Source organism: Elephantulus edwardii, unplaced genomic scaffold (genome assembly GCF_000299155.1).
Source record: "Elephantulus edwardii isolate Elephantulus edwardi_28Jun2011 unplaced genomic scaffold, EleEdw1.0 scaffold00045, whole genome shotgun sequence".
NCBI lineage: Eukaryota > Metazoa > Chordata > Mammalia > Macroscelidea > Macroscelididae > Elephantulus > Elephantulus edwardii.
The window spans coordinates 7,074,742-7,100,958 of record NW_006399795.1 but is presented as its reverse complement, the minus strand read 5'-3'; the positions used below and the strand labels follow the sequence as shown (position 1 = coordinate 7,100,958).

At 51.1% G+C, this 26,217-nt stretch overlaps 1 protein-coding gene across 1 annotated transcript in view; it reads left to right on the top strand.

Moving 5' to 3' along the window:
* CAMTA1 (calmodulin binding transcription activator 1) overlaps window positions 1-26,217 on the top strand; it is a 1,380,526-nt gene that overhangs the window by 1,211,794 nt on the left and 142,515 nt on the right. Inside the window, exons 10-11 of the mRNA XM_006885914.1 lie at window positions 6,463-6,589; window positions 11,397-11,531. Coding sequence (XP_006885976.1) covers window positions 6,463-6,589; window positions 11,397-11,531 — 262 coding nt within the window. The remainder of the gene's footprint in view (window positions 1-6,462; window positions 6,590-11,396; window positions 11,532-26,217) is intronic.

Below are 26,217 nucleotides of genomic sequence, written 5' to 3'. Positions count from 1 at the left end.
CTCCCACTCTACCTTCCCTGTACACCTTCTGCCCAGCTCAGGAATACTCTTGCACACCGGGGTGCCTTTGAGATGAAGCCATGGACCACAAAGACAAAGTTGTCCCCCTCCACTCTCTCCTCCACAGAATATTTCAAGTTGCTGTTATTGTTGCTGCTGTGTACTGTCAAGCAGGAACAGATCGATAAGTGACCCTCCATGTAGGTTTTCAGAGGCTGTTATCACATGGGAGACTGTTCATTTTTCTCCCATGGAGCAACTGGTAGATTAAAAATACACACCTTGGGTTTGGCAGTATAACTCCTTACCAGAGCTCCCTCCATTTCAAATAATCATTCTGAAACTCCAAAAAAATATTCATTGCTGTTGAATTGACTCATACCTGACCCTCTATTGGGTTTCTGAGGTTATAAATCACACAGAAGGAGATTGCCCATCTCTCCCTCAGAGCTGCTTATGGCAGATTGGAACCACCAGAGAGGTCTGGCCTTTGAGTTACCAGCTCACCTCCACAGAGTGTCGCCAGAGCGCCAAACTTTGCAGGAACAATCAAGCGTCTCTTCATCCACACGATGCCCCCTCTCAAAGCTGGCTGGAGCAGCCCTGAGGTTACCTGGCTCCAGGGCTTCAGATTGGTTTCTTTGGGCTTGACCCCCTGCTGAGAATTCACCTTTGCACCCAGATATACTGAACCTTGTTCAAATTCTCGATTCTCATTCAGTGTGTCTGGGTGGAAAGGTGAATTCTCAGCAGGAGGTCAAACTCGAATGAATCAGATTGAAGCCCTAGATTCCACTCAGGGTCTGCTTTGTTTAATTTCTCACTTTGACCCTTTTTATTAAAGGGGTTCTGAGATCTTGGTGGAATGGTATCAACACACTAGCTGCTTATGGCAAAGTCCGTGGTTTGAAGTCACCGGTCACGCCGAGGGGCAGCCCACTTCCACAAGGAGTGTCGTCTTGGGAGCCCTGTGGGACAGTTCTACTCTGTCCTGTCAGGTCGCTATGAGTTGGAATCGATTCCGTGACAATGAGGTCAGGTTTTATGGCTGCTGAAAGGGGCCCTGGTGGTGCAGTGGCTAAGTGCTTGACTGATAACCAAAACACTGAGTTTGAGTCCACCAGCAGCTCCATGGGAGAAAAGGGCCTGTCAATCTGCTCCATTAAGGATTATCCCCCTCGGGGCAGTTCTGCTCCGTCCCTTAGCATATCTATGTGTCAGAATCAACACAAGAACAACAGCTGCTAAGTCCCTTTGTGCTGCAGTGAGTTAACACACTTGGCTGGTAACCAAAGGTTAGAGGTTCAAGCCCACCTAGTGGCACCTTGGAAGAAAGACCTGGTGATCTATTTCCAAAAAATCGGCCATTTAAAAACCCTTATGGAGCGCAGTTCTCTTCTGATACAGATGAGGTTGCCATGGGTCTAGATGAACTTGCTGGCTGCTGGCTTAATGCAGACACTGCAGTTTAGGTCTTCAGACCTGACCAGGGCATGCTGCCCAAGGCCTGTGAAGGTTCCAGACCCAGATGGCAGGGGCTCCAGGGGCCAGTGTCTGAGCTGGGATTAGGTAACCAGTGTCCTTAGAAGCAGCCGGGTTCCCTGAAATAGTATCTGCTTCATAGCCTTCTCATGGTCTCTCACAAAAGGGCAGTGTGCCCAGTGGCAGAGGCCATTTGCCCAGAAGTCACTCTGAGCAGTCCTAGCTGTGTCATGACTTGAAGCTAGTTCCCTTTTGACTTCATTTTCTCATCTGTACAATGGACTGACACAAGTGTCTACTTGCGGGTGGGCTCTAGTGACATCTTCAGCTCATAAGAATCAGTGAATATTGGTTCTTGCCTCGTGATTATTCTAGCACCTGTCTATATCCTTCTCCCGAGTGTCAGAACAAAGAGACCATGAGCCCAGATTCCATTTGCCCTTGCTCACTGAGTGGGCATGGCTTTGGGGGATCACCTATGATGTGGGCCTCAGTGTCACAACCTCTATCAAGAGACTCAGTGTTATTGGCTCTCATCAGGTCAGCCCCTGACTCGCAGCAACCCCCATGCACAATGGAACGATGGGCTGCCTGGTCCCCTGCTGTCCTCATGATCAGTTGTATATTGGACCTTGGTGATCCACAGGGTTTGCAGGGGCTGGTTTCCTAAAGCAGATCTCCAGGCCTTTCTTCTTAGCCCGTCATAGTCTGGAAGCTCTGCAGTAACCTGTCCAACATCACAGTAACACACAAACCTCCACTGGATGGGTGGTGGTGGTGATTGTTGTTGCTGTGTGCCATCAAGTTAGAACTGACCCCTAGCTGACCTTCCAGCAGGTTTCAGAAGCATTAAATCACACGAGAGGAGATTTTTCATCCTTCTCCTGCAGAGCAGCTAGTGGATTCGAACCACGTGCCTTTTGGATTGCAGCACAACTTCTTCCCAGTGGCTGCATATGAAGTGCATTGACCAGGATCCAGCCCAGCTCTCCTTTTTGGAAAATAAGAACCAGCAATGCCTATAATAAAGCTAATAAAATCAGTATAGAAATGTCCCCAGCTCTCAGAAGGATGTCACATCAGTCAGGTAGTGATCCAGCCTTAGGACCGATGTGTCCAAAAAAGATACACAACAAGTGTCTGAAAAGCCAACTTCTGCTCACACACGATGTGTCTGTGAACAGGTATTTGTAAAAACCTTTGGTGCTCGACACCGCTGCTCTATATGGTTGACGGCATAGAGCTGGGGCCTGAAAGATTCAAACCCCAGCTTTATACTTCCAGTGACCTTGGGCAAGAGAGCTGTCTTCTCTATGTCTTGATTTCCTGCCTTTAAAATTTGGATAATAACCATGCTTCAGTGGGTTGTTGTGAGGATTAAAAGAGCAACTTTGCTAGCTCAGTGGCTGCCTCTCCTGTCCCCCTTCATTTGATTTCCACAGTAACACCTGGAGGGGCTAACTGAATTTCCTCTTGTCCCTGACACATCCTCTCTGCTCTTCTCATCCACACTCAGCTCAGGAACATCGTCATAGCACCGTTACATTGGTCCTGGCAGGCACTAGGGAGCGCACGTTAGCGGCCAGATCCCCCGTATTCTAGTCTGTAACTCCCTTCCTTAACTCAGAGATTCATCTCGGGAGAACAGTTCCACAGCTCGCCACGCGAGGGCGGCCCAGGAACAGGGAACGCCACGGACTGACTCGGTGTCAGGTGTGGCCAGCCTGGATTTTTCAAAGCCCTGGATGCCCCTGGTTACCTAGAAACAAAAGCAACTCAAAATCATTTTATCTGGAAAACATACATCCACCCCCTCCAGCTGGGTCCTTGGGTGCCTGAAGTGACTCAGTGAAACCTAAGGCCCTGCAACCCTTCCGGAGTGTCTTCTCCAGCTCTGGGCCACTAACTCCGATGCAACAGCAGCACCCCACAGCTCGCCTGTGGGAAACGGACCCCTTTCCATCGCAGCCCCCTTTCCATCACAGCCGGCTCGCTGACCTCGCTGCTGCTGCCCCCTGCCCTCCTCTACCAGCAGGGGGCGGATGTGTGTCAGACTTTGCCACCGCTGACACATCGGGCCTCGCTTCGGAGTCTTCAAGTGTGTGCTCTGATAAATGTCACCACCAGCTCCTGAGGGCCGCCAGACGCATTTAACAGGAACCCTAGCTAGTGCCATTTTCATGTCTCTTATCTCCTCCCAAAGGGTGAGAATTGTTCTGTGTATTCATTTGGCAGTAAATCATATGGGAGCAGCTGATGGATTGGAACTGGGTTCCAATGCGATTGCAGCGCACCTTACCCCTAAACCACTAGAGCACAAGGGGCGAGCGTGGGGGTTTCAAATTCTCTTCCATAGCATCCTCCTCTTCACCTTTAACAACATCTATCACACACATATGTACTCCTGCTGTGCCCCTTTGTCCCAGGATTTCCTCTGGATACACTGGAAATTTACTGCAGCCCCCGCCCCCCCCCCAGGCACTGAGCCCTCAGACGACATCATTGACCCTCCTATCCCCCAAGCCCATGTGCGTCATCTCCCGCCACCGACACTCGCTGCGCCAGGCAGAAGAGACTGCAATTAGAGCCCTCAGACCCACACGTCAGGCAAGTGTTGCCATGGGAACCGTCCCTGAACTGATGGAGGCTGAGCCTTCCTGTGGCGGTTTCCATGGAGAAGGGCTGACGTTTTCCAGTAATTTCTGCAGTCCTTTGTGCCTCTCAGCAGCCTCAACTACAAACTCGAGGCTGTTGATTAGGTTTATTATTCTTCTTCCTGCCCCCCAACTGTGACCTTTTGAAGTCTCTGCTTTTCTACTTTCCAGGGAGGATGGGGCCCTATGCTGACCTTCTGGTGCTTCCAGGCACCCTGCACCATCAGGCAGATCTCTCAACCAGGAATATGCCCTGACTTGCAGTTTCAAGGGTCCTGAGTCCCTGTCCTACTACTCCACTAGAGCTCTAAGTCTTCCTATGGAATGATATGGAGAAACAAGGAATGTTAGGGCTGGGGTCAGGGGGTCCAGAAAGGCCAGCAGCTGCTGCCCTAAGCACTTCCACTACCCTCAGAGCTTAGGTTACCTGGAAGTGAAATGACTTCTCAAAGCTATCCCAACACAGAGGAAGGCCTCCTGGAGCACAGGCCAAATGTCATCTAGGTAGAGTCCTCTTAGGGGGCGGGAGGGACACGTCCTATGCTAAGCAATGGAGCAGCTACCCCTAGCAGACTGGAAACTACTCCTCCAGTTGCTGCCTGAATCTAGAGCTAGATTCCAGGAATATGATGGAAAGTCTTGGGAGTAAGCCCAGTTACAAGTTGGGGGGGGGGGAACCCCTCTAGGACAGGGAGTGACCAAGGAGTCTGGGAGTCCCCAGGACCCAGCACCAAAGAGAGGTCAAGAAAGAATGGATTTCTGAAAGGATAAAAGCCACATCCTCCTGACACTGGGCAGCGATAGTATGGCCGTATCTCAGGTCCACAGCTCTGCAGACCACTGCCCTTCTCCCATATCTAAACTGGGAGCATCTCTAGGCCTTCTCCTTCTGGGACACTAGGTGGCACTCTCCTACTCTGTCCTGAGCAGCTTATTGTCCTCTTTCACTCCCCCATCCCAGCCCAAAGATATTGCCCAGTGTGAAGGGGTGGATGGTGGCTCTGACATGGGCCATCAGGGATGACCAGGAGAACCAGGATAGACAGCACAGCTACCCTCTTCAGCCCTTCTGGGGTTCCTCCCTCCCCAGCTCAGCCAGCTCCTCTTCCAGGCTAATCAAGTGGAAGACCATCTAACTCGGTTTCCACAAGGGACACAACGAGGAGTAAAAGAGGTGAGGTCATTCATCACCAAATCAGGACGACGTCACAGAGAAGGACTCCAAGAGTGAGGACATGTGGCTGTCCCATCCATCAGCAGCTGGGAGGGCCTTCCTGCAGCCCCCTGCTCATTCGGTGTGACACCCCCCTCCCGCCCCCACCCTTTCACCCACCCCTCCCACCTCAGGGTAGATCCAAGTAGGAGGCCAAGGAGCGCCAGATTTTGCCATACTACACTGTCTGTATCCTATTCTGCACATCTCGGGGTACATGGGGGCAGCCCTCTTCCTACTTACTGCATAGAGAAAGGTCACCTGAGGTCCCCTCCTTGGCCCCAAGAGAGCAGCCCCAACCCAGCTGCATGCGTCAGTGGCTTGCATGAGGAGGGCACCGGAGGACCGTCTGGCTGTGTGGGCGGCAAACTCAGACGCAAGTGTCCTCAATGCCTGCACAGAGACAGCCCCCCCAGCCCCACCCCGTGTGCACTCCCCACCTACCCCGGCACCCCACTTCAGACTCAGCTCTGGGGTAAACTCTCAGCCCTTTTTCTCCATTTTCTGGTTCTGTGGAGTTTTTCTCATTGCTTTCTTTATCCACTCTCCCCCACCAGATCCCCTCCCTCAGTCTGTCCCCACCACTCTCTGGGGGTCCTGCTAGCCTCTCCCCATCAGAACCTCAGGTCTCTGAGGTAAAGCTTAGATGTTTCGGTCTCCTGCAAACCCGGAGCTCTCTCAACCCATCCACAAGGACAGTGATTAGATCTCATCCTCCCCTTCCCATCTTTCCAAGGATCCCAGCCAGACCTCAGAGCTTCATGACCTGCAAATACTCAGAAAACTATCTTCCCTCCTGCCGGGGACTAGAAATGACACTGGAAAGGGCCAGGGCTCTGAACAGTGGTCCATGCTGGACTCCAGCAGAGGAAGGTCCAGGAACATCAAAGAGGCTTTGAGGGGTCTGGAGGCCAGACTACAGCACCCTATTTTGTATTTGCAAGTGATGCCTCAAGGCAGGTCATCTTAGACTCTGCAGGCAGGGCCCGGGAATCCATCCACATGTTCTCCAGGCACTGGGCTGCAGACCACCACTGGAACACTGTAGCTGTCCACAGTGTGGCTGGGCCATGTCAGGGGGTGGGTGCTCACTCTCTTCTCTGTCCCCTTCAGGGAGGAGTGAAGGTCCTGATAACGGGCCCATGGCAAGAAGCCAGCAATAACTACAGCTGCCTGTTCGACCAGATCTCAGTGCCTGCGTCCTTGATTCAGCCCGGGGTGCTGCGCTGCTACTGCCCAGGTGAGAGCCCACCCCCAGAGCCCTGGGCCCCCCTTTCCACGTTGGTGCTATCTCATGCTAGCCTTTCTTTGTCCTGCTTTCCTGGGCTATAAAAGAGCAAATGATCTGTTCTGATGTCACCTTTATTAGCTCAAAAGCCCCATATTGGACTAGACACAGCCTGCCCCCACCACCACCACTGTCCTATGTTGGGACTAAGAAGGAAACAAGATCAAGGGATTAATTCAAGGGAGGAGCCAGAACCATGTTGCTAAACCCAGCGACTGAGCCCTGCAGGAGGCAGCTACCCCCCAGCCTGCACGGGAGGAAATGGGAACCTAGGTGGTTGTTGTTGCTATGTGGGAGTGGACCATGACTCAGAGCAACCCTACCTACCCACGATAGCTCTGGACCCTGCTCTATCCTGGGCCAATCTCACTGTACCCTAATTACCCCAGACACTGTGTCAATCCATCTCCTCCAGGGTCTTCCTCCCCTGTACTGACTCTCTACCCTTCCAAGCGTGACGCCCTTCTCTAAGGACTGGTCCTTTCGGGCAACATACCCATAGTATTGTGAGAAGGAGCCTCAAAATCCTTGCCTCCAAGAAACAGTTTAGCTTCTCCCTCTCCAGGACAGACCTGTTTGTTCTCTTGGTAGTCAGTGGTATGTTCAATACTCTTCTCCAGCACCAGATGAATTCCTGGGTCCCCAGCATGTTCCCAGTAAAAATACCTAGCATGTTACAAGAAGAAATCGTCATGAGCATGAAGAAAAAGGAATCTTCGTGGAGCTTGAAGTCATTTCTGAGTGCTGGCATTTCTGTTCTCTGGGCTAGTGTAGGGAAAACCACGTGGCTGACCCCTCACATTCATCGTTACCTCAGGGGCTGGTCTGTTCAGCGAGCCCAGGCAATGAGCAGCAGAAGGAGGAGGAGTAATAAGGACAGGCTTCTCCAGGTTATTCAGAGAAACTACAAAATAGGAGAGCTTGCTCCCTGCAAAGGGCAAGGAATAGGGAAGAAAGGTGAGGGCTGGGCAGGGCAGTAGGGTTCCTCCCAGGATTGCACCATCCCCCAGCCCCCTTTCCCACCACCTCCCCTGCCACCTGAGGGTCCCGTGACTGCATGCTAGACTGGACTCATGCTCAGCCCCTGCTGGAGCCCAGCACCTACCTTAGCACCCACACCCAGGAAGCCAAGGCTGGCCCTGCTTTCTCAGCTCCCACCGCTGCCTAGGAGATCTGCTCAATCTGAAGCTTTCCCGTCCTGGATCCAGCCCAGGCAGGGGCAGCCTGTCAAAGTACAGGGGTGTGTGTGGCTACCGCAGCACCTCTAGCCCTGGAGTGGGGGTAGAAGAAGGCAACATGTTATTAGACTGTCCACTTATCACCTGCTGCTGGTTTGGAATGGGTGGCCTATAAATAGAGGCCACTTCCTGTACCTGATTCTTGCCTGGCTGGAGACCCAGACCTTGCCTGGCCCTGGCTCAGTTATCTGACCCCTCCCAAGACAAGGCCTGGCCTTTGCATGCCCCCTGGATGATGGCCCAGGCTGGGACTTGGAGAATCTGGAGGCTGGAATCAGTCGTACTTGAAAAACCCAGAGCAGTGACCATTCTAGATTTTAGCTGGAGTTGAACTTGAAGGATAAACAACTAAAGCGAGAACCAAACTGACCCTGCCCAAAAAATAGGAGAATGATAGGGTGTAGGGTCACGGTGATGCATAAAGGAACAGCTACTACCCAGTGGTCTGGCCCACCCTGACCAAGAGCAAGGTTCTGCCTGGCAGCTACCAACCACAACAACTTGGGCAGCAGACGATGCACAGGCATGGAACTGTCCATCAGAATCCAGTGACACTCCCAAGACAGGGGCCATGGACCAAGTCAGGGGCATGGAGCTCAGGGTGAACTGATGGTGAAAGACTGCTTAAAACGTAGGTAAGTCAACTGAGTCAGGAAACTGAGGGACAGTTTACCACCAGGAAGATGGCCGAGCAGATAGCCCATCCCTGCCTTCCAAGGAGGTCACCAAAGGACAGACCATCAAATTCAAAATGAGGTGAATGTTACCCTGTGAAAGCAATGTGTTCAACAACTAGTCATTAAGTGGCAGGTATTGACCTTGGCACTGGGCCTAAAGAGGTGGGAAGGACAGATCTGGTGTCAGCTCTCATGGAACTTATATTCTACTGCAGAGAATAGAAAATGGAGCAGGAAGAAATAATCAAGAATATTACTGGAAATCAGGAATAACACTAGAATATAGTAATGTGATTCCTTTGGGGACCCTGATGAGGAAAAAATCTCTCTTCCAGGTGGGACATTCAGCAAGAACGTCAATGATGAGCTGGAGCCAGGCATAGGAAGGGCAAGGGGAAGGGGGAAACATCCAGGCGGAAGGAAAGGGACGTGCAAAGGCCCTGTGGCAGGAATGAGCTTGTCTGATTGGAGGACTGTAAAGCCAGCTGTCTGTCTGCAGAAAACCTAGTGGGGTGGGAGGCACTGCACATGATGAGGTTGAAGATCGCAGTCCTTCTAGGCCTTGGGGGAGCATCCAATTTGATTTTGCTTGCAATGAAAAGCCATTAGATGGTTTTAAGTCCTGGTCTAAATGATAGCTTTAAAAGAGAATGCTGGGTGTATACAGGAATGGAAGGTGGCGGAGACGAGAGAGTGATGCAAGAAAGCACTAGAAGAAGGCAAAGAGGAGCGGAATGTTTTCTGACCTAGGAAGGAGAGCTTCCTGGGTACTCTTTCTTGGGCAACACAAATGCTAACTGGTATCCTGTCCGGGGGGGGGCTGGAATACAGCTCCCTTTGCCCTCCAACCAAGCATCATTCCAGCAAGCACAGGTCTCAGGTGTGCTGAGGTCACCCTCTGCATGCAGGAGGTTAATGCAGGGATCTAGGCCAGAAACGACTACTTGGATTAGAGCAGTGGAAACGGGAGCTGGTGAACAGAGGAGTCACAGGGAGGTCAGACTCACAGGGCTGCCTGATGCACTGAATGAAGAAGGAGGAGAAGCATCGAAGCTTCTGGGTAATGGTCCAGGAAACCACCATGGTGGATCTCCTCTCCATCGCTCTGGGGGAAGGAAGTGATGCAGTCCAGTGTGCCAGCATCACTACAGGCTTCATCATGCCAGCAGATGGAGGGTAGAAGTAGAGCAGTGACTGAGGAGGCCTGTGGCTGGGATGTTTGGCATTAGTGAAGCCTTGGGTGCCCTGAAGTCTGGCTGATGGACAGAGGTCTGCTAGGAGGAACAGAGTGGAGTCGGGTCAGGGTGTATATGTTAACCACTCTTTCCTCCTGCTGGTAAACCAGGCAGTACTCCAGAGAGGGGCGTGATGGTGAGCTTGGAGACCGGCCCAGGGAAGCTGACTAGGCCACGGGAGTTTCTGGGCTTGGCTGGAGGTGCCTTCCCAAAGAGGCACCGTTAGAGGTCTTGGATAGCTCCCCCATCAAAGATCCAGATGGCTGAGGCCATGGGCTGATGCAGGGTCAGTCCAAGGTGGGAAGTGCCAGGAAAGAACCGTGGGCAGAGGTGTCCTGAAGCCCCTCTCTGGGAGCAGTGGCAAGATGACCATTGATTGGCTTGGATGTATAGATTGGGGCAGCCTGAGACCACAACTCCTGAGTTGTTTTCCGGTCAGAAGTGGAATCTGCGTTAGCCTTTCTCAGAGGAAACTCAGGGCTTACTTCTACCCAGGGAGCAGCTGACTTGGACACTGTGCTCAAGCCTATAACACCTCTGAAAACCAAGCACCCAAACAGTAATGTGATCTCTACTTGTGTCCTCCTGGAAACCTGTCCTGGGGAGGCCTTGGGCATCTGGTGTTTCAGAAAAGCAGGTCAGAGAGCACCAGGTCTGATAGTGACCGGAGGATGAGACTGGACAGGACAGGGCAGCCTGCATGCCCTCCGAGGACCATGACCATCCTGTAGACCACAGGCCAGCTCTCAAGATTTCTGCAGAAGCATAAGCAGTGGTCACAAGCTGAGGACTTTGCTGGTCTCCACTAGGGGGTTGGCTTGCATCTCTCAAACAGTGAAAACATTCCATTCATTTATTCAACAAAGGAAGCATCTATTGAGCTGTGGGCGGGGGCCTGGAGAGTGGGTCAGACCAACAAGAGGCCTGGAAACATCATCTGGCTGTTGGAGGGAGGAACATATTTCATACCAACATCTCCAGCTTAGTGTCCCCTGGGCTCACACTGCCTAGGACCACAGAACCAGGGGCACAGCCAAGCTCTTACTTGCAACAAGGAGGCAGAAGGACTAAAAATACATGGTACCCCATGCTGAGTGTTGGCAAACCTTGTACAAAAAGGTGACCCAGAGGAAAGGCAAAGGAGTCAAAAGATAATGTACCTGAATCCCACGTAGGAGGGGTAGAGATGAGGAGAATCCAGCCAGGGGCTGGGTGGAGATGAGACTCTTCCATCCATTCCTTCAATTCATCCGTTCCTTCTATAGATTCTTCAAATCTATATTTTTTTTTAGCTCCCAGTCCCCATCCACAGTGAGCAGATGGTATGTCTGAGAGCTGAGAAACAGACAGACAATTATAGCATAGAGCAAGGCCTGCTGTGACAAGGGGTGACAACAGGGCACCCTATGAGTTTGAGCAGTCCGAGAGGCTTCCTGACAGAAGCAGCATCATGTTTGGAGCTTAAAGAATGAGCAGGTGCAACCTGCAATTAAGGAGCCACAGACATTGACCAAAGAAGGTTATAGGAGGGGGCACCCCAAGTTCTGCTGTGGTTTAGCTGAAAGTGCCACCTCAACCCTTTCCCTGACCTTCTATCTTTTGCTTCCAGCCCATGACACTGGTCTTGTGACCCTACAAGTTGCCTTCAACAATCAGATCATCTCCAACTCGGTGGTGTTTGAGTACAAAGCTCGGGCGCTGCCCACTCTCCCGTCCTCCCAGCACGACTGGCTGTCATTAGACGGTAAGGACAGAGCGCGCGTCTCCAGGCCAGGAGGTGGGCGAGGGACATCTGTGAGCTCTGGGAACAAGGTGTGGCTCCTGCCCAATGGAGGTGGGGAGACGATGGGAGTCCTCTACCTGGCTGTGTGTGTCTATACAGTTGGGGAGCCCTGTCTGGCCATTGGGAGCACCCTATCTGGCCATTGATTGAACCTGCCCTCAGTCTCTAGTCCTGGAACAGAATGAAGAGTAGGATGTTGAGCCTATACCTGTCATTCCTGCCAGGATGTAAGTGGCCACATGAGGCTCTGGGAGCTCGAAGTTCTCCTGTTCACAGATAGATCCCAAGAAGCCCTAATGTCCTTGCTCCACAGATAGGCAAGGGCCGTGAGGTCCTCCTGTCCACAGACAGAGTCTGAAGGGGCCCCAAAGTCACCACATCCATAGACAGGTCCCCAGAGTGCCAAGATCCCCCTGTCCCCAGACAGATTTCTGAGATGCTATGAGGTCTCCATGTCTACAGCTAGAGACTCCCCTCAAGAACTCATGAGGTCACCCACCACAGGTAGACTCCTAAGAGGCCTCAAGGTCACTCCATCTACAAATAGATCACTAAGAAGCCATAGAGTGCCCCCATCTACAGACAGACTCCCAAAAGGCCCCAATGCCACCCTATTCACAGATAGATGCCCTCAAGAAGCCCCAAGGTCTGTCCCTTATCCATAGACAGAACCCTGAGTACCCCAAGTGCCCTTGTCTATAAACAACCCCTTGAGTGGCTGAATCTGAGCACCCTGGATCATGCACCATAGCACTCTGCATCATTTCCCTGAAGCTGGGGAACTCTAAGCCTCAGATCCCTTAGAGAAGAAAGCAATGTGCAAAGCTGAATGGAGATGGCCAGGGAGAGGTGGGGGGAGCTTCTCTCGGAATCTGAGGTCCAGGGGTAGGCAGGTCAGTGTGCAGGAGTGTCTCTGCCCACCTCCTAGTGGGAGTCTTCAACCACCATCACCACACACCTCAGCTGTTCTGACACAGCTGCCCAGAAGATCCTCTAAGACAAGCCCAGGGTCACAGTGGTGACAGAGCAAAGAGGGCCGGCAGCTCCCCAGGGGCAATAAGGGAGGAGGGTGCATCTGCTGGCCAAGGAGAGCTGGGGCTCCAGGAGCTACTGCGGCACCCCCAGGTCCACCCCCAGGATGCTTTGTGCTGGCTGGACATCTGAGGCTCTGCAGAAGAGAAGCTGCCAGTGACAGGTTAGGGACTGCCAGGCCTGGTTACTGCCCTTCCCAGCCTGGCCGTGTCCAGGACTGGTTAGGACCTAGGAGCTGAGCTACTCTGTTCTCTGGGGACAGTATGTAAGAGGCAGTGTGGCAAAACCCCAGAAGCAGGACAGCCAGCAGAGGTGCTGGGGGATGGCCAGCTACCTCCCTGAACCTGCCTGGTTGGGAGCATGGGCTCCTGGACAGGGTCACTTGCTTAAACACCTCTCCTCCTTTTCATGACAGCCCTCCTGCCTGTCTCTCTCCAACTGCCCCTTGCTGCTGGCTTGTAGGACTCTGGGCTTCGGCCCACATCCTGGGCAGCCTCCCCGAGCCTCCCATGTGCCTGCTGTTTGCCCGGTCCCAGTAGTGACAGGGTATCTGCTATCGCCCTGGCTGGTAAACCCTAGGGAGCTATTTCCAGAGGTACCTCCAGGTCAGCAGGCGTCCGCACCCTGGCCTCAGCTGCCTGGGAGCACCATGCTGGCCTTGGCAGCATTCCTGGTTGTGACTGGAGCCAGGCAGAGCTGTGGCCATGGCCTGCAGGATGTAACAGAGAAGGGGAGGGTGACAGGGGCTCCAGTTCAGGACATCCGGTTTCAAATTTGGAGAACAAGTGGGGATTGGAGATGGGGACCTTTCAGAGCCCTGGCTCTCCCTGAGTGACCCAGTTGGGACCAGTGTGTAAGGTCCTGCATGAGAGGGGGTTCCAGTTCAGAGAGCAGAGTCACAGCAGACAGTGCATTGAGCCTGCAAAGACAACTGGTCTGGGAAGCCCAGGGTGTAAGCCATGCCATACCCAGAGACAGCCTTGGAGAAGGTGCTTGAGTGGAGGCCTAGAAAGGGTTCCCTTCATGATGCCTCATGGATGACCTTGCAGCCCCCTCCCTGGGCCTTTGAGCTCTGCCATCTTTAGGCGTCCAAGTTCAAATAAGCACCTTCCTCGCTCTTGGTAGGATTCAGAGATGACAAGGGTTAGGGAAGGGCCAGGGCAGTGACACCCTCCACCTGGCATTGAAGCCCTAGTCTCTGAAGCAGTTTGACGCTGTACATCTGCTAGTCCAGGCATGGCTTAGAGAATGTTGGCTTGGACGCTGCTGAAATGGGACTGGTCCAGCTTGGCTTTGGGAAGAATAGTGCCATTCTGTCATCCACTGTGGCCCAGGTTCCCTGCAGAGCATGGAAGACCCCTGTTCAACGCGTCCTTTCAAGTCCTGTGAGAAGAGAGGCCAGGGCAGGGTACCTGGGAGACCCGCCCCCTGACCCCCAGGTGTTTCCCCAGCTGCATTTGCCAGCTTGTTCTTCTAAATGAATATAAGTGACATAGCCATCCACCCTCAGCGTTTTACCAGCCTGGTAAATACTAACAGGGCTGGGGAACAGCATGTAATCCCACCAGCAGCGGAAAAAATCTGCCCTCCCTGTGCAGGGCTGCGGAGACACCCAGTCTCAGGAAGGTGGGGAGTGTGAGGGACCTGGCCCTCTGCCAGCCGCTTGGCCTGGAGGTGAACTGTATGGTTGGAAGGGGTGCTGCAGTGGTCTGGAGACGGTTGAAGCCTTTCCTTTGTCTCCCCTCTGCTCCCAGCTCTGCAGTGCCTCGGCTCCGCCCCTCCGGCCCCCAAGGTTCCCGGGCAAATCCTCCATTAAAGCCAGCTCGGTGTGGGCGGGGTGGGTGTGGGGGCTGCAGCGAGCAAACCGGGAAGGGCGCTTGGCTGCGGTGGCGGCGCGTGCACACCCGGCACACACGTGCCCTCGCGCGCACACCAGCCCACAGCTGCAATGCGGGGCCTGCGGGGCCGGGATTGGAGGGCTGCGCCTGGCGGGGCTGGCGGCACCACGCGCCCAGCTCCACTGCGGCAAAAACGCCCGCGTTTCCAGAGGACCAGGTCTTGCGCGCGAAGAGTAAACAGTGATGTGCCAACCGCGCCCCCACACCACCGTGGCTTGGGTTTATCGTGGCCCCTGCAGCCTTGCGGAGCTCTCCGCCCTTCCCCCAGCTGGGAAGAGGGAATGTTCAGGAAGAGACTGTCTCCTTTCCTTTGATTTTTAGAAAGAGATTTATTTGCCAGACTCAAGGTGGGGTGGGGACGTGGCCCCCCGAAAGCAGCGAATCCGGAAGCGCACAGCAGTCGCGGAGTAGTCTTTGATCCAGCAGCTCAGTCTCTGTCTTCACAATTCAGCCCAGAGTATAGTCACGTGCTTGGGGGAGATGGGCAATGGAGGAAGAGGCCCTCAAGCCCCCAAAATGTGGTTGGAATGCAGCCATCTAGGCAGAGACTGGACAAGGAAGTGGAGGAAGGCAGGGAAACAAGGTGACACCTTCGGGACCAAGCCCGCCTGGTTCAGGAGGGCCACTGGCTGGGAGCCTCCAAGGACCTCAGGAGCTTCGCTCTGTGAGCTCTCGGGGCGAGAGCTCTAGTCTGGCAGAACTGCCAGGGCCTCGCTCAGTGCTGGAAGTTAACAGAGAGCAGTGCATATTAGCTGTGTGAATGAATGGATGGGTGAGAGAGCCACTGTTTAGACATAGCAGAGGTGCGAGATCCAGCCTCGTGGTCAGGAAAGCTTGGTCGAGAAAGTGACCCTTCCCCTGAGCTCTGAAGCTGCAGCCGGGCTAGGATGATGGGTGAGGGCTTCCTTCAGAGGCAGAGCAAGCAGCCACTCCTGCCTAGCGCAGGGCAAACTGCGGGACAGGGGTTTGGTTTCTCACCAAAATGAGATCTGCAGTTTTCACCAATTCGTTCCCCGAACAAAAACCCAGCTTCAGAACCAATTTCCCTGGGCCTAACCCCAGACAGTTTGTACTGGCAAGGCAGGGGTCATACTGGGTCCTGGACCCCAGCTCCAGTGCTGCTTGGCAGTCCTGGATCTTGGCTCTGGACCCCCAAGCTGGGCTGGAGCAAGTCAGTAATGCACCCAGGGCTTGACATGGAGACCTCTTCCAGGCAGAGGCAGGCCGTGTGCGATCTGCCCTGGAGACAGGCTGGGAGGAGTCTCTGGGAAATGTCACTTCTGTGTGAGACAGAAATATGCAGCCAGGACTGTGCTGTCTATCCAGAAGGGCTTTGGGTGCCTTTGTTTCCAAAAGGAATAAACCCTGAGTGTTAAATATTGTGCTCTGAAAAATAGAAGGGGGTGGGCATTGCTTGTCTATATCCCAGGCAAGGGTGACTTTAGGTGACCCTGTCACTGAAGAGAAGGTGAGTGGAATGTCTTGTGCTGTTCTTGCTCATCTTGTAGATATCTAACTCTAGCAAGGCCAGGCTGAAAGCACCTAGGGTCTGCTACCCATGTGCCACCCCATGGTGCCCCCTAAGCCCCTTATACTTACCAGTGTTTTCTATTGCTTCTTAGCATGTGAACCTTCTCCCTGGGTCCAAGATTGACTCAAGACCACATAGAAGGCTGGCCTTCTCCTGGGGACACTTGGAGTGGGTAGAACCTTGTCATTATAATCAGGAGCAGAGCAGAAACTGGCATCTGCTTTGTGCGGCCAGCCTCAGGGCAGAGTGGACACTTCTGGCTAACTGGAGCCAGAAGAGATTATCCCACTGGTCAACCTGTGTTCATTGATAACATGATTTTGAGCCCACCTTGACTCCTGGTTAGATGTCTGGGAAGACTGAGAGTCTCCACTGGGTCTAAGAAGGAGGAGGAGAAGGACAAGCAAGATTTGGTCCCTCTTTTGGTCCAAGAAGAAGGAGACACATGGCTGGGTGGGCCTCTAGCTATTCTGTGTCTCTGCCTTGGAGCTGCCACTTGGCTGAGAAAGGGTCTGTCCTCAGTACATGGCTGTGGCCCAGTGGCTTCACCCCCACAGGCTGGTTTCTAATAGCTTCTCATCCTCTAACTGCCAAAGGGCAGGCTGAGGGTAATGGGAGAGGCCATTCAAGCTGTGCTGCTCAGGTCTGCAGGAGGCCTCTGCCTGCTTCCTCCCTCCCGTGGTGACTCTGGGCCTTTCTGATGAGTGTGCCAGGGCTGGCTCCCTCCTGCAGACCCATCTATCCTGCCCTCTCATCATCCTCGGCCCAGGCTAATGTGATGATACTGAAACCATCCACTAGGAATACACAGAAATAATACATCAGAATAATACAGAGGCTGGGCATTGAGTCCAAGAGTGTCACTTTCACCAGATGATGTGGGGGGAAGAGGAGGAAGCTATCTGGTTATGAAATAATTTCAAGAACCATTGCTTTCCTAAAATTATGTCAGTTTGCCTTGCGAAGTAGAAGACAGTTTTCATACGAATTGTTAATATAAAACCTACCGTGTCAATGAATTGTCTTGACTTCAGAAAATTCCTTGGACTCAGGCCCATCATCTGAGTCCCACCCTCCTTCTGGGAGCCCTTTTGGAGAAATTGGAGAAGATGCTTCATCTCTAAAGTAAGTGGGTGGCACTACCAAGGCTTTTCAGATATTCCCCACAGAGTGAAGTTTGTATAAAAAGTCAAACTCACTACCATCGAGTTGATTCCAACTCAAAGTTCTCATATAGGACAGAATTAAATCGTCCCTCAGGGATTCCAAAGCTGTGATTGTGGAAGCAGATTATCGCATCTTTTTTTCCAGCTGAGCAGCTGGTGGATTTGAACCACTGACTTTGGTAGCATCCAAGTGTTTGACCATTACGCCGCCAGAGCTCATTGTTTCTTTGTATACGAGCAAAGTCTTGTACTTGAGACCGAGGTCGAGTGACAGGACTAGCTGCCCCTCTGAGTTGCAGCCACCCAGCCAGTACTTTGCCCCAAAGCAATACTTTGTTCCCCCTGACTCCCCCTTAGCCTCTCTTGTTCTCTGTGGGGTCCACATAGCTTAAAAATAGGTGAAAGGCCATGTTCTCTGCTAATGTGCTTTCTTAAAACACTGTGAATATGAGGATTGTGTCAGTGCCCCACCTCTCCCTGGGGAGCCAGATGGACTGACACAGTGATTGTAATATGAGCCCAAGAATATCAGAGATCTTAAAAATGGCACAGGACAGGGCAAGACTCAGATCTGCTCATAGGGTCTCTCTGAGTTGCAGTCGACTTAATGGCATCTAACAACAACAGGAGTCAGCTCTTATTCCTTTGTCAGGGGACCAAGGAGCTGGTCCTTAGACTCCTCTTGGGAAACTGTGTGTAGCTGTTAGCAGCTAGACTCACACCACATCTGCCTGGGAGGAGCTACTCTGTGTGGTGGGGAGTGAGTCACCTTGGGACTGGACATCCCCAGGCTCCTTGCAGCCATTATAAATGAGTCCCTCAGGTAAAAAGACACAGAGGCGAGCACATAGTCCCATAGATATCACAAGGTAGCCTTGGCCACCTCACCTGGGCTAGGAGGCCAGGAAGCAAAGCAAATACCAGTGGAGGGGGAGAATCCCCAGAACTTCAGATAGCAGCATCTACTTCTCAGTCAGTCCAAGGCTTGAGGCTGGGAGGCTGGGATCCTCACATGGTCAGTATCATTTTGCCTTGACCATCCTTTGAGCTGTAATGCCGGAGAAGAGTATTGAATATACCATGGACTGCTAAGAGAACAAACAAGTTCATCCTGGAGAGGGTGAAGCCAGGCTGCTCCTTGGACACAAGGATTCTGAAGCTTCGTCTGACATACTTTGGACATGTTGCAAGGAGGGACCAGTCCTTGGAAAGGGACATCAAGCTTCAAAGTGTGCAGGGACATTTCAAGAGAGGAAGATCCTGGATCAGATGGATTGATTCAGTGACTGGGGTAATGGTGGCAGGTGTGTCAGAGACAAAAAGATTGATACAGGATAGAGAAGGATTTAGGGCTATTGTACACAGGGTCACTATGAGTCCCTAGCAACTCAACGGCATATAACAACAACAATATTTGTTGTGAGTGTATCCCAGGAATCCAGAGAAGCATAAGTCATGGTTCTACCCACAGGCCATGCTGAGGACAAGACTGGTCTCAAATGGCACCGTGAGACCTTGCTGAAGGTTTATGCTGTAGGATACTCTGACCGGATGTCTGAAGGATGAGGGGAAGGGCGTGGTATAGTGGTATAACCTTGATCATGGGAGATGGCTCAGCAGTTACTGAAGGAGTTAAAATGATTTAGTCTGAAGCAGTATGTTTTAGAGTATCACAGCGCAGTGCAACCGCTGAACGGTGGCAATCACCTGGGAATAGGCCCAGAGATAGCTAAGACAAGTCCCTGCCTTTGAGAAGCTTTCTATTCTGTATGAGCAATCCAAGTTTGATTCTTAGGCAGCGCACCTTCTATGCAGCCACCACTGTCTGTCACTGGAAGCTTATGTGTTGCTGTGATGTTGAGCAAGTTTCAGTGAAACTCCCAGCCTAAGATAGATTATGAAGAAAGGGCTGGCCATCGGCTTCTAAAAATCAGTCATTGAAGTGCTATGGACCGTAACAGTTCAACCTTTAGTAAATCAGAAGATGCAGGACTGGGCATTGCCATGTTCCGTTGTGCCCAGGGTCACTTTGAGGTGGGATTGACTTGATGGCAACAACAGCAACCCTGTCACTGGGCTCAGAGCCACAGCCCTCCCCATCTAGAGCAGGACAGGAGGAGTGTGGGTGTCTTACATGGCACAGGGGATCTCACTGCCCACATTCCTTCCTTATGCAGCAAGAAGGAAAGTCCCAGGGTCTGTTTTTCTGACTTGGCCCTCTGACGCTGGGCTGGGCAATGCAGGGATGTTGCCGATGGTCTAGAAGACCCCTGGCAGGCCTGCTCAGGTAATTGCCCATTGCCATTAAGTTGATTCCAAATCATAGAGACCCTATAGGATAGAATAGAACTTCACCATGTTGTTGTTAGGTGCCATCGAATGGAGGACAACTCACAGTGACCCTATGAACAACAACTCTGAATCTTGTCCTCTCCTTTGCCATCCTCCACCTTCCCAAGCATAATGTCCTTCTCCCAAGAATAGCCTCTCCTAGCAACATGCCAAAGACGAAGCTTCACTATCCTTGCCTCCCTGGAGCACTTTGGCCTTTCCTTCTCTGAGATAAATCTGTTGGGTTTTTTTAGCAGTCAGTAAGATATCCAGTACTCTTTTTCAGCACCACAGCTCAAAGGCAGTAGTTCTTCTTCTGTCATCTTCATTTGTTATCTAGCTCTCAGAAGCCTGGCAAGTGATCGAAAAGACCATGGACGAATCAGTCACACATTGGTCCTCAAATGTATATCACTGCTCCTCAATAATTAGTAGAGGTCTGCCTGTCTGCCAGCTTACCCAGTGCAGTATGTCTCCTGATCTCCTGACTGCTGGTACCAAGTGTATTGACTGTGGATCCAAGTACGATGAAGCCATTGACAGTTTCACTCTTTTCTCCATCTATCATAATGTTGCTGATCAGTTCAGTGGTGAGGGGTTTTGTTTTCTTGATGTTGAGATGCAATCCATAGTGAAAGCTGCAGTCCTTGATCTTCTGCAGCAAGAACTTCAAGTCCTCCAAAATGGTGTGTCTTCACAGAAGCAAACTGCTCTTGTATTTTTTCTCTCAGGGAGTAGATGCTGAGTTTGAACTACTGACCTTGAGTTAGCAGCTGAGCACTTCACTGTGCTAGCAGGGTTCCTTTATGTAATTACATCTGCTCTTAAAGCAATTGTTCTGCTCCTCGTCATCTCACCACAGCAACTAGGTGTAGGCCAGCTGCTCTCCAGAAACTACAGCCTTGGAGGAAGGTCAGTTGGCCAAGCTGGGGCTGGGGCTTCAGAGGAACCAGGAAGTCCACAGAGGTGGCTAGGCTAGCCCGCAGTTGTGCTGATTTCCTTCACTTTCTCCTCAAATGGCTCTCAGAACCTGCTTCTCTGGGAATGGGATCGTATGTCTGTGCAGTGGTGGAAAGAAACGGTCCTGAGACTGTGACACTCAAAGCATCATCAACAAGGAAAAGAAGAGGGAGGGCTTGGTTGGGAGTTGGGATCGACTCCGGGAGGTCCGGGAGCAGGATGAGAGAAGACACTTCTCACCCAGTGAACACCACTGGGATGAAGAAGACAAAGCTCAGACTCCTCTAGCTTCAGCCAGAAGCAAACCCTCAGATTTTAAAAGGTCCTAAAACCAGCAAAGGAGTCCTGATGATACAACAATTAAGCATGTGCCTGGTAAGTAAAGGTTGACAGTTCAACTCCCCCTCCCCTGTCTCCACCCCAATCACTCTCCAGGGATTAAGACTGGCAATCTGCTTCTGTAAAGAGTGTTACCTGGGAGACCCTATGGAACAGCTTTACTCTGTCCTGTATTGTTGTTATGATCAAATCAACTTAATGGAAACAGTTAATCTTTAGAGGAACAGAAAATGGCATCTTTCTCCCATGGAACCACTGAGTTGGTTCAAAATACCTAACTTTCAGTTAGAAGCTTGAGTGAGGACTTGCTTTGACGCCAGGACTGCTTTTTCATAGGTGTAACCAAACCCACTGCCATTGTGTTTCTGAGGCTCTAAATCTTAATGGGAACAGATTGCGTCATCTCCATCCCATGGAGTGGCTGGTGGATTTGAACCACATACCTTTCAGTTGAATATGGACGGCTAGGAGAACAAACCGATTCATCCTAGAGAGAGTGAAGCCAGGCTGCTCCTTGGAGGCAAGGATTCTGAAGCTTTATCTGACAAACTCTGGACATGTTGCAAGGAGGGACCAGTCCTTGGAGAGGGACGTCATGCTTGGGAGGGTGGAGGGACAGTTCAGGAGAGGAAGACACTCGATAAGATGGATTGATTCGGTGACTGGAAGATTGGCACAGGATAGAGCAGGTTTTAGGGCTGTTGTACATAGGGTCTCTGTGAGTCACAGGTGACTCTACAGCACATAACAACAACAACAACCTTTCAGTTGACCATTCAGCCATCCTGCACTATGTTACTGGATTCCCTTACCTCCCGAGGTGTTTTGTTGTAAGGTGCTGTCAGGTTGGCTATGACTTACAGTGAGTCTAGGAACAACAGACGGAGCCCTTGCCCTGTCCTGTATGGACCACATCACCATCTGCGGGTCTCTGCCATGCTTAAGTCCATTCTTATAGTCACTATGTCAGTCTTTCTCTTTGAGGGTCATCCTCACCTTTGCTGACCTTCTGCCTTTCCCAACATGATGTCTTTTTCCAAGGGATGATGTCTCTTGACAACTTGCCCAAAGCATGTTGTGAGACAACACATCACCGTCCTTGCTGCCAACAAGTACCCTGGTTGCACGTTCTACAAGACAGCTTTATTTGTTCTCTTGGCAGTTTCTGATGCATTCAGCATTCTTCACCAATGCCATGATTCAAAGACATTGATTCTTCTTCGGTCTGTAGGTGAGGATTTACAACAGAGTTTTGGGGGAGATATCGTTCAATCCTTAACACCGAAGCCTGCAATGTGTTGGGGTGTCTTGAGTCATTTCACTAGCCCCAAACTGCATCAGTTGATCTTGAGATACCTGGAGAGCTGGCCGACCACCATGACTGTCTCTTGGCTCAGAGTTGTCCACCTCAGGAATGACATCCAAGTGTTTCCGGCCTGCTAGGTCCTGTGCATGAAGCAGCCACTTAAACTACACGGCCCCTACTAGGTCTCTGTCCTACAGATGAGGACAGTCAGGCCCACAGTGACAGGAGGTGAACGTACAAGATGCACTCTGACCTCATCCTCCTGCTCTTGATGGTCACATGATGAGAACCCTCCCCTCACTCTCCTCCCCAACTACACTGCTCTAACTGGCCTACCTATTACCGCTTCCTTTCTCTTCCCATGTAAGGCTCCCTCGCACAGTCAGAAAGGACTGATCGAGAAAGACCACAGGAACAGACAGACAAGAAACTCGTAATTATGAAGCGGTGTGTAAGTTCTGTAGGAGAGGGGCTGACAGGACAATGGAACACTTTTGGGGGGATTTGAGGGTGTCTGTTTCTTGGGAAGGTCCAAACTCTAACCCTCTAGCATAAAATGTGGTTATTGCTGGTATCCCTCAAGTTGATTCTGACTCAAAGTGACCCCCACAGGGTTTTTTTTGCTGTAATCTTTAGAGAAATAGATCACCAGGTGTTTCTCCTATAGAGACACGGAGTAGGCTTGACCTCCCAACATTTTGGTTACCAGCTAGTACTTAACCACTGTGCAGCTACAGCTCTTTCCAGCATACTGTGACTATGACTTACTGTGGTCAAGTTGATTCCAACTCATGTGAGCCTTATAGGACAGAGTGAACTGCCCGGAGGACTTCTAAATTTTTACAGGATCTGCTGCCTTATCTAGCTTAGAGTTGCTGGTGGATTCAACATAAGACCTTTGTTTAGCAATCCAGCTCTTAATTCAGTGCGTACCAAGTGTCCTCCAGCATAATGTTATTGTTATTATGTGCTGTTCCATTGGAACTGACTCATAGTTGACCCTACAGTGGAGTTTCAGAAGCTGTAAATTACATGGGAGGAGACTGCCCATCTTTCTCCTGAAAAACAGCTAGTAGATCCAAACCACGTGCCTTTGGGTTGGCAGCACAACTCCTTACCACTAGGCCACCAGAGCTCCCTTCCAACATACTAATAAGGACATTGATGAGCGACCTGTCTCAACTTATCTTCAAGCCACCTTCTGGGTCTGTGAAACTGCCATGCTGTGCATTCTACTAAAATATTTTGTGTTGTTTCTCTGCCCTGGGGCCTTTGCATGTGCTGTTTGCACTGGCCCCTGAAGGTTTTCCCTTTGGCTGCTCTTTTTAAAATTTCCATTCAAAGCTCCACTCCTTGACAAATCTCACCTCATCCCTTCCGCTCAGTGCACCTCCTTTTCGGCTGATTTCACCATCACCCTTGTAATGTCCTCCATTAGCAGTTCTTCCTTCGGAATCATTTGCCCAATCACTGCTCATTGACTCCCCATTAGGTGCCAGGCGCCGTGCCAAGGGCTGGAATCAAAGATGAATGAAAATAGATGAGATCCCTGTGCTCACTGAGCTTAGCAGGGCAGATGAGGGTAGACCAGTTCATTGCCCAGAGGTGATGGTGGATTTGGTGGTTCTCGGGGAGAACACAGACTCAAGAGGCATCTAGGAAATGGTGTCAGTGGGATTGAGGGGTCCCTGTGTGGCACAAACTGTTAATGCACTTGGCTGCTGACCAAAAAGTTGGAAGATCAAGTCTACCCTGAGACATCTTGGAGGAAAGGCCTGGCAATCTACTTAGAAAATATCAGGAGTTGAGAACTCCATGAAGCTCATTCTACCCCGATGCACATAAGGCTACCATGCTTCATTCGGACTAGATCAAGGGTGTGACTGAGTGTCACTCATTACTGTTCATTCAGAAATATCTCATAGCTGACACTCCATTGCATTTCCGGGGTTGTAAATCACATGGGAGGAAATTTCCCATCTTTCTTCCTTGGAGCCACTGGTGCGTTCAAACTGCCAGAGGGGTGTTGGCAGTGCAACTCTCTCTAGACTATGCCACCAGAGCTCCCATTCATGTGGAAAGTCAATGGTAAATGGACTGCAGTCCCAGTGTTTGAGAGGTATATGAGCAGGAGATAGACATTTGTGCAATTTACACAGAGGTGGCATTGGATGAAATACATCAATGGGTATGGATGAAGTTAATGAGTTGATTAAGAATACAGGTGAGTCTTAAAGCTAAGAGCTTTTGTCCTAATTATCATTGTATCCCAACACCTGCCACTGGGAGGTAGAAGCACAGTAGATGCTCAGTGCATACTTCTTTAAGGGGTCAATGGATGGATGGATGGGCGAGTGTACGGAAGGGTGAATGGGTAGATGAATGGACAGAGTGATATGTGGGTGACTCAGTGGTGTCTTGGAGACTGTTGTCCTCATTGCTGACTTCAGCTTTAGGGTTCAGCAGCCCTGCTCCCCTCTTCATCATAGGCAAGCGAGCCATGACAAACTTGCAGAAGATTTACCCTAAACTCCTTCTATACTGCATGTGCCATGAAGCTGCCATCAAAGCACCTGAAGAATCACCGGACACAGAGAAGCATTGCTGGAGTTGGAAAAGGGAGGAAGGAAGCACTTCTCTCCTCTGAGATGCTCAGAACTATCCACCGTCTGGTTCTTAGAAAAGAAGAGGAATTCCCTGCCGGGCCCTTGGAAAATAGTGTGTTCCATTTCAGGTGGCCTGAAGGAGGCCTCATCTGGCCTGTGTGTCTGTCCAGCACCTGATCCAGTGCCACCTTCACCTAATGAATGAATACACTGGTGTGTGAACAACAGAGCCAGGGACCATGAAGACTTGTCGAGTCACACCCGGCCCCAAGGTATCCTGCTATGTCCAGATGCACTGTTATGACAGTGACAATCACATCTACCAGTAAGGCTAGCAACAAGTGTGTGATATTTATGACCTTGTTGACTTCTGACAACACTCCTTTCCATTGGCACTCTGACTTCCGGTTGTCATTCTTAGGTAGACACCTCTCCTGCTAGCTGGGCAGCACTAATTCCCATAGTTACGCACCAGTACTTGCTGAGTATTAGCCACTTGAGGGAGCGCTGGTGACTTAGAAGTAAGGAATTGCACTGCCAAAACAAAGCTACATGGTTTGACTGCACCAGCTGCTCCACAGGAGAAAGATGGACAATCAACTTCTATGTGGTTTACTGCCTCTGGAAACTTAGTGAAGGGTCAGCTATGGGTTGATTCCGACTCTACAGTACATAACAACAAGAAGCCACCGGAGGGGTACTTTGCTGGAACTGAGGCTTCATCCATCCACTGGGCATGCCATGTCTCTGCCTCTAGGAACTCACCACCCAGGGCAGGAAGCAAACAGGATAACATGACTGAGTGTGATGGATGCTCCATTGGTTAGGTCTCCAATGCCAGGGGCAAAGGGAGAGTTCCTTTGTGTCCCTTCTGTGAGTAAGGGTGGGTAACACACTCACTAGGGACTGATCTTGAGTGAACATTTTCATGGGCCTCATAGCAGTGGTCCTATGTGGAAAGCATGAGTGAAGTTAGCCCACTGTGAATTTACAGGGAGCACACACAGTTTTCAATCTGATAACAGTTACTCATCATTGATTGTACAGGAAAACAAAGATTTTCACCACTGGGCCCATTGGCAGCATCATGAGAGATATCGAAGAAATTGAAATTGTTAACAGCTTCAGTTTACTTGGCTCCACAATCAACACTCTTGGTACCAGCAGCCAAGAAAGCAACAGACAAATTGCATTGGGAAAGTCTGCTGTCAGGGACCTCTCCAGAGTGCTGAAGAACAACGATGTCAGTCTGGAGACTAAGGTGCACCTGATCCAGACCATTGTCTTCCCAATTACTTGCTATACATCAGAAAGCTGGACAATGACTAGGGCTGATAGAAGGAGAATTGATGCCTTTGATCTGTAGTGCTGGAGAAAAGTATTGAATATATCATGGACTACTAGGAAAACAAACAGGTTTGTCCTAGAGAGAGTGAAACCAGGCTGCTCCTTGGAGGCAAGGATTCTGAAACTTCATC